This window comes from Artibeus jamaicensis, unplaced genomic scaffold, assembly GCF_021234435.1.
Source record: "Artibeus jamaicensis isolate MK-2021 breed Jamaican fruit bat unplaced genomic scaffold, CSHL_Jam_final contig_519, whole genome shotgun sequence".
In the NCBI taxonomy this organism is placed as follows: Eukaryota; Metazoa; Chordata; class Mammalia; order Chiroptera; family Phyllostomidae; genus Artibeus; species Artibeus jamaicensis.
Window position 1 is genome coordinate 57,422,601 of NW_026521871.1, and position 13,803 is coordinate 57,436,403.

At 57.3% G+C, this 13,803-nt stretch overlaps 1 protein-coding gene across 1 annotated transcript in view; it reads right to left on the bottom strand.

Moving 5' to 3' along the window:
* The window catches only part of LOC119036728 (contactin-4), a 392,180-nt gene that overhangs the window by 84,020 nt on the left and 294,357 nt on the right, over positions 1-13,803 (bottom strand). The window contains exons 7-9 of the mRNA XM_053668956.1: positions 12,355-12,457; positions 11,431-11,615; positions 1,306-1,442 (exon numbers count right to left, since the gene is read on the bottom strand). Of these exons, the coding sequence (XP_053524931.1) occupies positions 1,306-1,442; positions 11,431-11,615; positions 12,355-12,457 (425 nt within the window). The remainder of the gene's footprint in view (positions 1-1,305; positions 1,443-11,430; positions 11,616-12,354; positions 12,458-13,803) is intronic.

Below are 13,803 nucleotides of genomic sequence, written 5' to 3' on the forward strand. Positions count from 1 at the left end.
CCTGGTCCGTCAAGGGGAGAGACGGCGCGCACCCCTCACCCCTCCGAGAAGGGCCGACAGGACAGGGGAACGGCAGGCCGGCGTCTGTCCAGACAGAAGCGTGCCCCCCAGACCCTCCGTGAACATCGTTAGAACCCATCATGTTTCCTCACAAATGAACGGTCTGGGCAGAGTTTTTATTTCCTGGGTAGATGTTTCTAAGATTCTACTTGGTCTTTTAAAAGATTTATCTGCTTATCTTTTCAAAATATCTTGTTTATTTTTATGGAAATGGTTTCTTCATTTATCTCTTGGAGCACTGCAAACCGACAACTCTCTCTGTTAGACTGTTCTTTACATTCGTTATCTCTCTGAAACATAAATTCTGCATATGGTTTGGGATGCTGGTTTGCAGGCTTGTTCTCAGAAAGATTTATGTTCGTGTGTTTGTCTTTCCCCGGTTGTCATGTGTGGCTGTCACGGCCTCTCTGGGCCCCGACCTGCCGGGGCGTGGGGACTGTCGCCGCTCCTGTCCCAGGGGTGGGGTGGGGGAGCGTGGCCCAGGGCTGACCGCCCCTCTTTCTGGGCACACCCGACATTTCCCAGATTCCTTTGCGGCTAGAGGAAACCGTGTGTCTACGTCTCAGAGTCCTGCCAGCCGGACAGCAGACTGGCCGCTTGTCTCAGTGGGCAGCAGTGGACGTGGGGCGGGGTGTACACCCCGAGCCTGAGCTCCAGAATTACTATTGTGTCCTATTTCTTGAGAGGAACCTTCACCGCTGAGCTCCCAGCTGCCCCTGCCTGTCCCCAGGCCTCCAGCGCCCATCACCACTGCCCGGCTGTGTTCTATTTGTGTGGCACTGGAGACCCTTGTCCTGGGTTGGTCTGTCATCTGTGCCTGTCGGAGGCCAAGGGGTGCCTGCCTGGTGGCCGTGCACTGAACGGCGTGGTTCAGACACCTCACTGAGAGGAATAACAAGGCCGCACGCCCTGGGGAGTGCAGACTTCTAGAGAGGCCTCGCTTACTCTCGTCCCCGAGCACACAGATCTCTACCTCGGTGCAAGCCTGCGTCCTGGGCTGTCCCCACACCCCCCACTGTGAGGCCAGAGAGCTGATCTGGGAAGCCCGGGATCTGGCAGAGAAGCCCACGAGCGGGGCTCTCGGGCCCCGTTTATCAAGCACATTCACTTCCACGTTTCCACCAGGAATGGCATCGGGGTGCCCATTATTTTAGCAATGCCTCGCCATTTTCCTGTTTCCATGGCAACGAGGCCACATTAGGCGCGGCAGTCGTCGCCCAGACGCAGGCAGCGCCCGTTGCTTACCCGAGTGAACAGCGGGTCGCCATTTTTCAGCCACCTGTACGTGGGTCTGGGCCTGCCGCTGGCTTTGCATTCCCAGAAGACGTTTTCTTCAATGGCCACGTGGACATCGCTTATTTTTTGAATCCAATTAGGTTGAGCTATAGCAGTTCAGAAAGCAAAGAAAAGATGCACGTTCAGTGTCTGTTCCATCTATTTTTATCATGTGCGATAAGGGGCTTCTCGCACAGGAAAAGTTGGCTTCTAATAAAATTCCCTCTCCAGATGTCACGCGATTGCAAGGCTGCGTGGAGGCTCGGAGAGAGCCTCGGGAAGGCCCCGCCCCCTGCCCCACCGGAGCGCCCCCTGGAGGCCGGTCTGCTCACCGACAGAGGCGGGAGGAAGAAAGCTCACGTTAGCCGCCTGGCCAAACTGCCCGTCTCTCCCCCCAGTAGCTGTCCCTTCTTTTCCCCCTCTGTGTGGGAGAGCTACTCCACACTGCCCCACCGCTGGTGGCTGGACTCACCTTTTCCCAGCTACACACACCTGCCAGGTTACTTTGCAGCCAGAGGCGACCACGTGACCAAGCAAGTGTCTGAGGCACCTGCACCAAGTCCTGAGAGCACCTTCCAGGCTGTTCACTCAGAGATACATGCCCTGGGTACCCCTGCCGCCACCCCGTTCCACAGGTGGGAGAAGGGCAGCAACGCAAACAGCTAGGAGATGGCAGCTGTGCAGGACAGAAATGCAGGCCTGCCGGCCTGCGACCCTGAATGACCTCCAGGAGCAGTGCAGCCCTTGCCTCACCTGCCAGGTTTTGGAAAGACACGAGAGGGAGGACTCGAAATCTCTAAGCTGCAGGGCTGTCGGGCCCGCGTCACAGCAGCCACGCCCATCTCTGCCTCACACGCCTCCCCCCACGTCATACATCCCGCTCGGTGACTCTTCCCACCCATGGGACTGTCACCAACTGGACCCTTCATTATCAACCTACTCCACAGTGGTGCCCACCAGGGTGTGGCCCCAGAGCCCCCAGTCTCTGCAGGAGTCCTGATTCCTACCAGGACCTTTGCAGCAAGCCAAGCCCCGCCCACATTACCACCCCCGACACAGCCCTGTACCCCAGAAAGTCCACCCTGTTGCTCCCACTGCTCCCGAAGGCACGCTTCCCTCCCTCGTTCTCAGGGCAGGTGAGGAAGTGTTCATGCCACGTTCCAGAAAACGTCTTCATAAAGATCACGCCTTCTGCCCGGAGCACTAACGGTGCTTGGCAGACCCATTTATGGAGAAGACCCCCGGCCCGAACTCCACACGCAGGAGAGCCTTTCGATCATTCTGGAACTCTGTAGGGCGGTGCCTACCAAGGTAAACCCAAGAGTCCCAGTTGACACCAGTGTTTAATTAGAGACGCTACTCAATGTCTTTAACACAAGTTCGCTTCCGAACTCGGCCCCCAGTCTCCATTGGGCAGGGCTCCAAATTCTCCTGCCCAATGGAGACGGGGCAGGAGAATTTTGCATCCAATTGGATGCAAAAGGACTTTGCTAGGGCTGAGGCCGAACTGTCACCCTTTGTCAGTAATCAGCAACACTAGAAGAACACACCACAGATCTCTTAACCAGGGGAGGCTTCTTCCTTTACTGGAAGCAATTTCGTGTTTTTCAGAGGACAGAACACAATGTCGTGAATCCTCTACTCAGGGAAGCTTTGCTGCATAGGAGGGGAGGCCAGAAGGGTTGACTTTCAAGATAAGTGACATCAACAAGCTCTAACCCGAATGCGTGCGGACATCAACGCCTCCCTCGAGGGGGCTGCCAGCGGCCACAGTTCTAAGTCCTCTGCCGGAAACGCCGGGGAAACTCACAAAGACGTGGCCCTGTTGGCCCTGCCAGGAGGGCCGGGTACGTGGCTGCCCTGTGCCTGATGCCACGTCCCGCCTGCTGACAGTGGGCCCTGCACGGAGCCCGGGAGGACCAGGCAGAGGAGGAAAGCCCAGGACGCTCTGTGGAGTATTAACCAAGACAAACGGTTCAAGGAGAGGGAGGGAGGGAGGGAGGGAGGGAGGGAGGGAGACAGGGAAGGGCGGATGGGACATAAGACGCAGTGTCAAGTTGAAGTTCCCGAGGAGAACATCAGAGCCATGTGCAGAGGCAGAGGGGTCCCCGTCATGGACTTCTGGGGCCACCTGGGGGTGTTCATGCTTGTTTCCCAAACTGCAGAGCGTGGGCAAAAGCCTCTCGACCTGAAACAGGACACAGGCAGGGAAGGGAGGCCTGACTGGGCCTGAAAGGGCCCTCCCTCCCGAGTGCCGGCCAGTGCAACCCTGAGGAGGGCTGGCCCTGCCGCTTCCTGCAGGGCCCCACGGGTCGTGGTGCTGGACAGGAAGCTCAGTGGCCCCCATCTGCACTGGCCGAGGCGGAGTCACGAACGCCGTCCAGTGCTTCCTTTGTTTTCAAAGTGAAATGAATCCACAGCAGCCAACTTGCAGGGATAAAGACGTCCTCTGTCTGCAGGGACCGCCTGCCTGCGGGCCAGGGGTCAGGAAGGAGACAGCCTGTCATGGGAGTGGCGGAGGAGAAGGTGGCCTTTCTCCTGATGCAGCAGTGCAGCCCTAGGGGGCCTCGGCCGGCACTGGGTGTGCCACCCGCTCGGAGGGCTGAGTCACAGCATGCGGGCAAGCTTCGGTGCTGAGGTCAGACTCCGCCCCTGACGGAAATTGCTCCCATCTCTGTCTCTCCTCGGGTCGCCCCGTCCCAAGTCCCTGGGTAACCGACGCGGCACTCTGGTGCCTGACGGGAAACGCTGTTCCCGTTTTTCATGATGCCTGTGGGTCTCCGGTGTTCACCACTCAATACCTAGGCTATATTTTGCGACTCCACGCCTAGATAAAATCTCCAGGGAAGGCCTGGACTGGTTGGCTCAGCACCTTTATTTCAGAAAGGTTAGGTCTAAACACCGTTTTGGGCAGTATATGAGCTCCCACCTACTGAACAGAATCAATCACGTTAAAGCAGAGCCCTCTATTTTGGCTATTCCTGTTCTTTCAGGGCTTGAAACTGGAGAGCCCCTCCGCTGAAGTGTTTTCAGCTTTGTTCTCAAGCCGCAGACAGGAGGTGACTGGCTGTACTGAGCTTGACCCCGTGACGCCGTGAGGCTCTCAGACAGATGAACGGTCTCTTCACTTCCATCTCCTGTTTGATTAGCTGCCTGGAAGTGATGCAGATCCACGCGTGTGCTGGACGCCGCCACTGCAGTCCTGTCGGTAACGACTTCCGCCGAAGACAGACGTGGCCCAAACTCGGCGGCCAGACCCTTCGCAGAGTCTCCCACTCGCCGAGTCTCCCCAAACGGAAATCTCTAACAGGAACGAATGCCCTCACGGGCCTGGGAACTCAGCAACGGACACAAGTGACGGGAGAGGACAGGACCGGAGGGAGCACTGACGCAGTGTGACCTCGGTGGCCGCAGTCGGGCAGGGAGATGCCCAGGACTCAAGTGCCCGGAAAGGACAAGCATCGGCTCTGGGGAACTCGGGGTCCGGCGAACGTTGCTTAACAAGTTTCTAGGTAATGGTGTCATGAGCCCGGAGGTAACTGCGTGGCTTCAGTTTCCCAGCTGTCACGCAGGTGCTCCCCAGTCTTTATCTCCTGTCTCAGAGTCACTGAGATGTCCTTCACACCCCTCCCTGAACCGTTCTCCGCCTGCCGACTTTGCTGTACGCAGCCAGCCTTCCTGGGCATTGCCACAGTCTGTCTCCCCCTTGCAGGAGCCACTCAAAGGAGGGACCAGCTGTCCCCACATCTGATCTTTGTCCCCCACCACGCCGCCGACTTCAGACTGTCATCTGCTCCACACACACCGGCAGCCGCATCCGAAGCAGGGTTCCGACTTCATTCTCCGAAGCTCTGAGGCTTCCTGCTCCTTCCACCAAGGACGCCTGGCTTTGTTTTAAATACTGAGAATTTCATACAAAAAATCAACTTGATGATTAAACAACACAGCACTTTGAAAACTACGCAGCTGGGACACCCGATGGGATCGTGTTGCAGGACTGACTTCGGCCCTGAACTCTCCTAAGGCCTCTTCACCTCTTGGCGAAGTTCCTCTGCGTTTCTGCTCCTGGAAGGGGAAGGGGGGGTGCCCCCGGGCCGAACACCCACAGACACAGACGGCGATCGCTGCATGAAATATAAAGGTGGAACCACAGGAAGGCACAGGCCGGGGTCAACCCAAGGCAGGGCCAGTCCGGTCAACGGGAATCTGTGAATGAAGGACACGGACCCGACAGCAGGAAGGAAGCCGAGTGAGCGGCAACGCACAGGCCTGGGCAGGGTGCTGGCCAGCTGTAAAGGCTCCGTTAGAGACCATCTCTGTCATCTCGGGTTTGAGGCTGATGCTTCACTAGTCTGCCGCCTGGCCCCGCCCGATCCTCTCGTGTCTCTACTAGGGCGCCCGGCAAACCCGCGGCCCCTGCCAAGTAAGGTCTTCTTTGTCCTCACACCCAAGAAGCCAGTTACTGCCTCTTCCCTCCTTCACACATATCCTGTCTTTTTGGAATGTTCTCCTCACCTCCGTCTCTTCACCAGGCTTCACTCGGCAGAAACTCCTCCCCCGTGAAGCCCTCCCTGATCCACCCACTGCAAGCCACCCGAGTGCCGCATTCTATACAAACGGCACAGCTGTTCTGTGCCCTCGCTTTACAGTCCAGTTTAACTCTTGTTGAACCCGTTTCCATAAGAAAACACATTTCTCTTCCCTCATGTACTGGCGTCAATCCAGGACTTTGGGAATGATGGATGGGATAAAAAGAATGGGAAATCAGAAATATACTCATTAAAAAAGGCCTCCTCAAGGCTGGTTCCCTAAACCCACGTCTACCCAAATAAACCAAGCTGTTACTCTGGTCTTGCGTGATTAATTTCTTCAATTTATTTTCAATCCTCAACTCAGTCACTGCGCAACGTCACTCTCAGTCTGCTCTTACCGGGTTAAACCCACCCCTTTCTCCTCCTGCCCACGTTCTGAGCAAAACGCCGTCCACTGCAGGCCCAGTGGACTCATGGCTGACCTCATCGGCATCACTCCGCGTGTGTGGTTTCTCAACCTCCTAGTGACCTGCGTGGCAAATGGCATCGGCCCGGTTTTGTAGGTGAGGCCCAGAGACACGCGGCCGGATGCAGAGAGGGGCTCAGTCAGGCCTGACACACCGGCCTGCTCCACACTGACCTCCAAACTCTGCCTACCGGCTCTCAAAATGCGCCCACCCCTCCCACCGAGTGCGACGGGACACAGTCTCCGGACCCAAGGCTCTGGGAGCAGCACCTAAGGACTGCCATGCCCCCCGAGTCTCCTGTAGGGGCCGGAGAGATCCCTTTGTTCCGGCCACAGGTCCGTGGGAGGCCAGAGCCGCCCCACGCACGCCGGCCAGAACACGCCAGGCTGTACCGAGTGTGGAGGTGTGTGCCAGAATCCGCTTCCTCCCCAGGTCAAACTGTGGAAGAGAGTCTCAAAGACATAAACAATGAATGTCCCTCTTCTCATCAAACGCAATTTGTTTGGAATACAGTTTTCTTAAGACTATGAAATTATGTTCGCATGTACCGGTTTTATTACGGTAATTTCAAAATTTAAAAAGCACTAAACTTCTCGGCTCTAATTTCTAACGTGGGAAGCACTGGGAGGCACAGCCCACTTGGGTGAAAATTCGTTGGAATATTTAATACCCTTTAAGGGATGAAAGTGACCCCGAAAGCACAGGTTGGAGAAGTCCCGCTGTGGACAGGCACGGGGGCGTTGGGGAAACGGACCCCTGGACACAGCTTGCTGCAGGCTCTGTTCCCGGGGGGGCGAGAGGAGCAACAGGGTCACCACCGTCCGGGCAGAACTGGCCACAGGCACTGAGCTGCGTCTCCTCGGCTTCCTCCCCGGGCCGAGTGTTCCAGCCGTCAGAACCTTGGTCCTCCCTCCAGTCCCACTGCACACGGGCCGTGCTTCGCCTGTCCCCAAGGGCAGCCTGAAATGCCACCGCGACCCTCTTTACTGGGAGCACAGCAGGAAGGGAAGGGAACCACAGCCGTGGACTTTACCTTCAGTGCCGCTCCGGGAAACTGAGGGTCTCAGCACCAGCTCTGTCTGGGACACTCAAACAGACTGTCGATGGCTCTACTGCGGTGCCGCCTTTTCCGCTGGGGTCAGGTGGGGATCACTGTCCTTTCAGCTGCTCCGCAGGGCTGAATGTTACTGCACGGTCACACACACAGCCCCTGCACAGCACGTGGGGTGCGATCAACTTCAGACACCCTCCAGAGCCAGCTGCACTGTCATCCAGCCCCCAGTCCCGCCGTGGGGCCAGGGGACGCGGTGCCCGAGGTCACACACACACCCAGGGACAGAGCTTGGAGGGGAGACTCGCAGCAGCTCCTTGGAGTCCACAGTCAGGTGAAGTTAGAGAACAGGAAGTGAACAAGTCGATTCCTCCCCTGGATGGTTTCGTTTACGACGCGGCCGTGGAAAGGGTGCAGAAAGGCCTCCGGGTGACAGAGAGGCGTGTTCCGTGCTTGTTCCACTGCAATGTGCTCCCGGCAGGAAAAGCGGCTCGTGGCGCGTGGCAACAGACTGGGCAGCTCCGGTCAGAGCTGCGACCCCTCCCGTGACCGAGGTGAACCGCTTGTGTCTCTTATTTTCTCAACTTGCAGCAATCAAAGGGTTGGCCCCAGCGGTTCCCTCCAGGTCAGACATTAGAGGGGACACGGCTTTGTCTGCTGCTCAGACACCAGGCCCCCCATTTCCTAGTGGGGAGGGGGTGTTAACCCTTAACACCTGTGACGGAGAGAAAACCCTCCAAGAGGCATTAACTCTCAGCCCCCCTCAGTTCACACTTCGTCCTTCTAAACGACGACTGTGATTCTCTTGGACTATTTGTGCAAAAAGGACGTACCTGCCCAGGCACAGGAGGTGGAGACGTGAGTGACTGTCAAGTGGATTAAATCCCTTCCTCAGAGACACCTGCGCGGCCCCTTCCCCGTCCACACGGGCTGCCTCTGCTGCCTGACCGGGCAGGTGGCTGCTGCTGGGCCTTCCCGGCTGGGCATCGGTGCCCTGGGAGGGCGCTGACGGGACTAAGCCCTTCCCTGCTCCACAGCCTGGGGGGCTCCCGCTGTTCTCGGAACGAGACCAAACTCTGCCTGGCCTGCGTGGTCCTGCATCGCCCGGCACCCTCCGGGCCTCCTCGGTCGGAGCCTCTGCACCTCCTCACCCCTGCCTGGGACGTCCCCCCGGAAGGCCGGCCCTCACTCCCCCTTTCCAGGTCGGCTCTGAGGCCGGCTCCAGACCAGGCTCTGGGCTCCTGGGCTCCAGAAGCCGGTGCTTTTCTACCTGATCCGCGTGATCACTGTCTTCACAATTCTTATCCCAGCGGAAAGCTTCCTAGTTCATTCATTTGCTTCAGAGTGTGTTGTCTGTCAGCTTCTGGTAAAACAGAGCCCCCCGGGGGGGCCTTGCCTTGCTGCCCTCGCACCCCACACTGCCCACCCCTGGGAGGAGATGAACAAAGTGTCCAACTAATGAGTAATACATTACAATTGTTTTGGAAAATTTCGGCCTTTAGCAAAAAGATCTGTAGTATTTTACCCCTCGAAATATACAGGTCTATTTTTAGGAAGTTTCTGTGCTGAAAAATGTCTGAAAGAGCAGGTTAAAACTAGACCGCCGTGGTCAAGTACAGGTCATGGCCCAGGGAAACTGGGAAGTGGGGGGAGGGAGGAGTGTTTTGAGTCTGAACTAGTCTCACTCTGCACACGGGTCGCAAACAGAACCAGCGCTCGCCAACCGGAAGGCACAGCCGGCAGGAACACACCCACCGGCCCGGGGCTCTGTCGTTCGGACACGGTGGGGACAGGAGCCAGGCGGGCCTTCGGGGCCAGTTCAGCTGGCCTGCGAGCGAGGAGGGGAGCTGCGGCTTTGGACAGGTGAGCAGAAGCCCACACGCCTGGGGGTGCAGGGGTGGGGAGGACGGACGCCTGGAGCGCAACCACTGGGACCCGGAGGAGAAGCCGGTGTCTAAGCTGGAGCCTGTGGTCTGTAGTCCCTGGGCACAGTCCCTCCCCCCGTTGTCAGAAACTCTCCTGTCCCCACAGCGGGCAGGCTCAGGATAAGTGGCTGCAGTTCCCTCCGTGATCCACGCAGTGACCCGAGTTATAATGACCCCTTTCAGCTGGACGTTAGGAACACAGCACCGGGAAACCCGACAGAGACCGAAGACACCTGGACTGCCAGGCACCTCACAATGCAGTCACCTCCGTGCCACTGACGCTGGCTGGGCGGAGGGCACCAAAAGAACGAGCACAGGCACCGTGGCCTCGGGCCGGGCTTCCGGCTCCGAGGTGCTGGCTGCTGAGCAAAAGGCCGAGCTGCCACCAGAACGCAGGCCAGAGCGTCTGCCTCCTCCCCGCACGACACAGAAGACTCCCTGTGAGGAGGGGGAGACACTGACCGCCCGACCTTCATCTAAAGTCGGGTTGCGGGACAAACACCCTCCTACAGCAGGCCGGGCTGGTGGGGGAGGGAGATGCCCAGAATGACCTCTAGAGAATTCTGTTCCCAGGGAGGGGGGCTGACCCACGGGAAGCCACGGTGCCGACGCCTGGTGACGGAGAACTTCATGCTTCCCTGTCATAGTGTAAGCAGAGATCTCAGTTAAGAAAACCGTGAAAGTGAAAATGACCGTGGACGATCAGTTGAGGGACTCCAGCAACACAGGGACAGCCGGTGCTGAGCTGGAAAGTGCGCTCAACTAGTAACAAAAGAAAGCATCGCTGGCCATTTACCAGACTGTTTTCCCGCCGTCCCTACCTGATGCAAGAAATAACAGTCGCACTGGCAAAAAGAAAGCACCCTGCGCACTTTAAAAAGACGGCCGCGGGGTCTCCCGGACAAGCCTGCGGGCTCCAGCCTCGCGTTTCCCAGCCCGTGAGCCCTGGTGTCTCTCGCTCTTCAACCAGCTGAGTCAGGTGCCAACGACCACGGCTTTGGAAAGTGCCAATTTCCCTTCCGTCGAGTCTGTCCTTCGTCCAGGGTGGCTTCAGCCCTCACGGTTGCTGAGCGAAGCCGAGCGGTTAAGGAGGATCAGGGGTGTGTCCGGCAACAGGCGGTGTGAGCACTTCCGAGGTCGGCCTGTGCTCTCCCGACCCCCTGCCCTGGGCCCCCTGTGGGGAGTCTGTGAGGCCAGGGTGCTGAGGGTCCCATGGAACAGGTCATGGAAGGTTAGCTGACGATTGAAAACTGCACCCAGCTTACAGTCATGTGTCTAAAACACCGTCTGTGGCTATGGACTTAACCTCTCAGGCCGTAAACCCTAAAGCCAGAGGCTTGGGAAGAAAACCTGGTGAAACAGCAGACTTTTGTGTATCAGGGACTGCGGGAAATGAGGGCATTTGTGGGTTTGGCTCACCCCTCCGAACAGTGCTCCTCACGGTGATACAGCTGGTGTTTGTCTGACCACTCTGGAATGATCACCGATCGACAGCATCTATTTCCAATGGCCCGGCCACGTGGGGATCAGGCATGTCCCCACTCGGAAGAATGCAGGGCCCACCGGAAGGTTCCCTTCCTGGGTTCCCATGCCGACCTGAGCGACTCGCACATGCTGGGGGCTACATTTCCATGGCACCTGGGTCAGCACCGAGGGTCTGGTTGGAATCGGGGCAGCTGCACCTACCGCCCTTGGGGGTGGCAGCTTCGTCACGCCCCACTCGGATCAGAATGGAATCTGGGCAGTGTGCATTTCAAAATGTTCATGAAATTTCAAGCAAAGAAGAGATATGACAAAGGATGAACATGAGCCCCAAATCTAAACCCGAATGAAGCCAAGCACAGAGCTTTAAAAACAAACAAACAAACAAACAAACCAACCAGGAGGAAGAAAACACAAGTTTCCCACATCTGGTAGCGGCTCCTTTGCGCCTGTGTTCACATTTCTTCCCGTCTGCCGGGTCACCCTCGTGGGTCCCTCCCTCCCCACATCCAGAGCTTCCTGGGGTTCACACAGGCCTGCTGGGCACCATCCTTCCCGAAAGGCTGATGGCAACCCCCCAGCCCACGACTCAAAGCCCAAGAAGGCCCACAGACGACCCGCCACCGTCGGGTACTCACCGTAGAAAGTCAGCTGCCCCCTCGCCACGTTTTTCCCCCTGGAGTTCTCAGCCACGCACTCGTACAGCCCGGCGTCCTCCTGCTGGAAGTTGGGGATCTCGAGGACCCCGCTGGACTGGTGTCTCCTGGCCTTCCTGGCCACCGGCTTTCCGTCCGCTCGCCTCCAGGTGATGGTGGGCACTGGGCTGGCGGCGAGAGGGGAAGCAGGGAATGGGACGGGAGAAACCGCACCTTGGACTTGAGCTGTGCCCCACAGGCAGGACCCCGCCCTTCTCAGGTCTAGACAGAAACGCCTGCCTCCTACGGCGTGCCCCGAAGGTCACACACACACACACACACACACACACACGGTTTCATCCAGACCCACATATCTAGTGTTGTCTGGTCCTTACTGCTTGTTAAAATCAGAACCTTTCCTGGGCTCGAGTGCTGTGATCTGTCCTCTACGTGATACCCGTAAAGCAGAGACCCTCAGACAGAAGCCGGCCCCTGCCTCCCGTCAAAGCAGAGGGAAGAGACCGGCGATTCAAAAAGAAACTCGGGAGAAGCTGGGCTCACGGGCGCACCCTGGGGAACCGGGGCTGGAATGAAGTCCCTGGTTTTCCAAATAGTCAGCCTGACTCTACCTCAGTGAAGGTCCCTGTCTCCCCATCGCCCTGGGCTGGACAGTGAGTGCACTGCAGGTCTGAACAAGGGGGACAAGGACATTTCGGACCTGCCCATCCTCCCTCCTCTCTGGCCACGTCAGGGGTGGCCTGAGCCTCCTGGGCCCCTGCAGGTCCCCTCTCTTTGCGAGAGGACAAACTGGCAGGTTTACAAAGAGGGAGGCTTGCTCTCTGGTCCCCTCAGAACCCACCGCTGCCTCCAGGCAGTGCGAGTCCTCCTCCGCCCAGAGGGAGGAAGCGAGGGGAGGGTGGGACTTACTTGCCCAGGGCGAAGCACTCCAGCCTGGCGGTGGCGCCTTTGGCGGTGGGGACCGTGTCTGGGAACTGCACCTCGATTTTGGGCTCATACTCGCCCATCACCCCTGTGAATAGAGACAAGGAGGCTTTTAAAACACATGAAGTCTTTTCCTGTTAACGTTGTTGGCAGCTCCCACCTGCCACTGTGGGGCTCGCACGTCTGAACTGGTCCCACTGCCCTGCCTGTGGCCCTGGCTCCACCCAGGCCACAGCTGGAGGAACCTGTCCCAGCACCACGCCACCTGCTGGTGTCGATTCTCCGTGCACTCAGCTTTGCGTCTCAGAAGAACTTTTTTTTGTTAGTCACAAAAGAAAAATAGGAAGGAGATAAAGTCTTAGTCACCCGGAACATCAAATACATTCTGTTTTTTGGAAATACACTGCAGAAAAAATTTAAATGCTCAAAAAATACTTGCATACTTTATTCTATATAAGAAAGAACATTTCTGAGTAATCAGTTTGTGCCTGCAAATTACTTTCTTTTACATCCAAGCTAATCTGAATTAATAAAAAATTAGTACATGCAAAGGAACATCAAATGTTAGGGCTTTTATTACATTCTGCAACAATCTGAAAAGAATAATAGGAAACAAACATAGAAAACAACCTTTGAGTTACAGCCACTTGGCCAAGGGCACGCTGACCTTGAAGGCCATAATCTCCCACTGTTCCCTACCTGAAAAGTGACTCTACAATCATGACCGAGTAACACGACCTAACACACACAGTCCATGGTCTGTGAGGAAGTGCTTCATGCTCTCTCATCGGGACGCCCTTGACCTTGCCCACGCTGCTTCACAATGTGCGTTTCTGTTCTGTTTCTAGTCATTGTCCGAGGCTCTGGCTAGCAGCGCCTGCAGGCAGTTTGGAAGTACACTAAAAAACGACAGGGTCCCCTCCTCTTCCACCTGTGGACTGTCCCCAGGCAGGGGCAGGAGAGATGGAGGAGTCAGAGGACAGAAGGGGACGGGTCCAGTGACAGAGACAGGACTTCACGTGTTTTGCACCTGTGGTTCTTTTGCATCTGCATTTTCAGAGCCTGGGAAATAGAAGCAGGGTCTTGTCCACGTGTGAAGACCCACCCTGATGGTGGGGGGCACGGCCGTCACTTGGAGGTGTGACGTCAGAAGTGGCAGGTTGAACAGAGCTGTCTGTTTACTTCCTTCCACGGGAGGGCGGGGCCTTTCGAGACCGCAGCTCAGCGTCTGAGCCCTGGCACTCGGGGTGTGCCCTTCCACACCGTGGCTCGACCCTGTGCTCGCTGCTCTGGAAGACGCTCCCCCCACACTCGGACCACAGCCCCAGCCTGTCCCTGCCTTCTCCAAGCAGGCTGTCCTCCCCGCGGGGTCACACAGGGTGTCTTCAGTCTCGCAACAATCTGGTCGGTGTCCAAGTCCCCAACTGCGCTCCC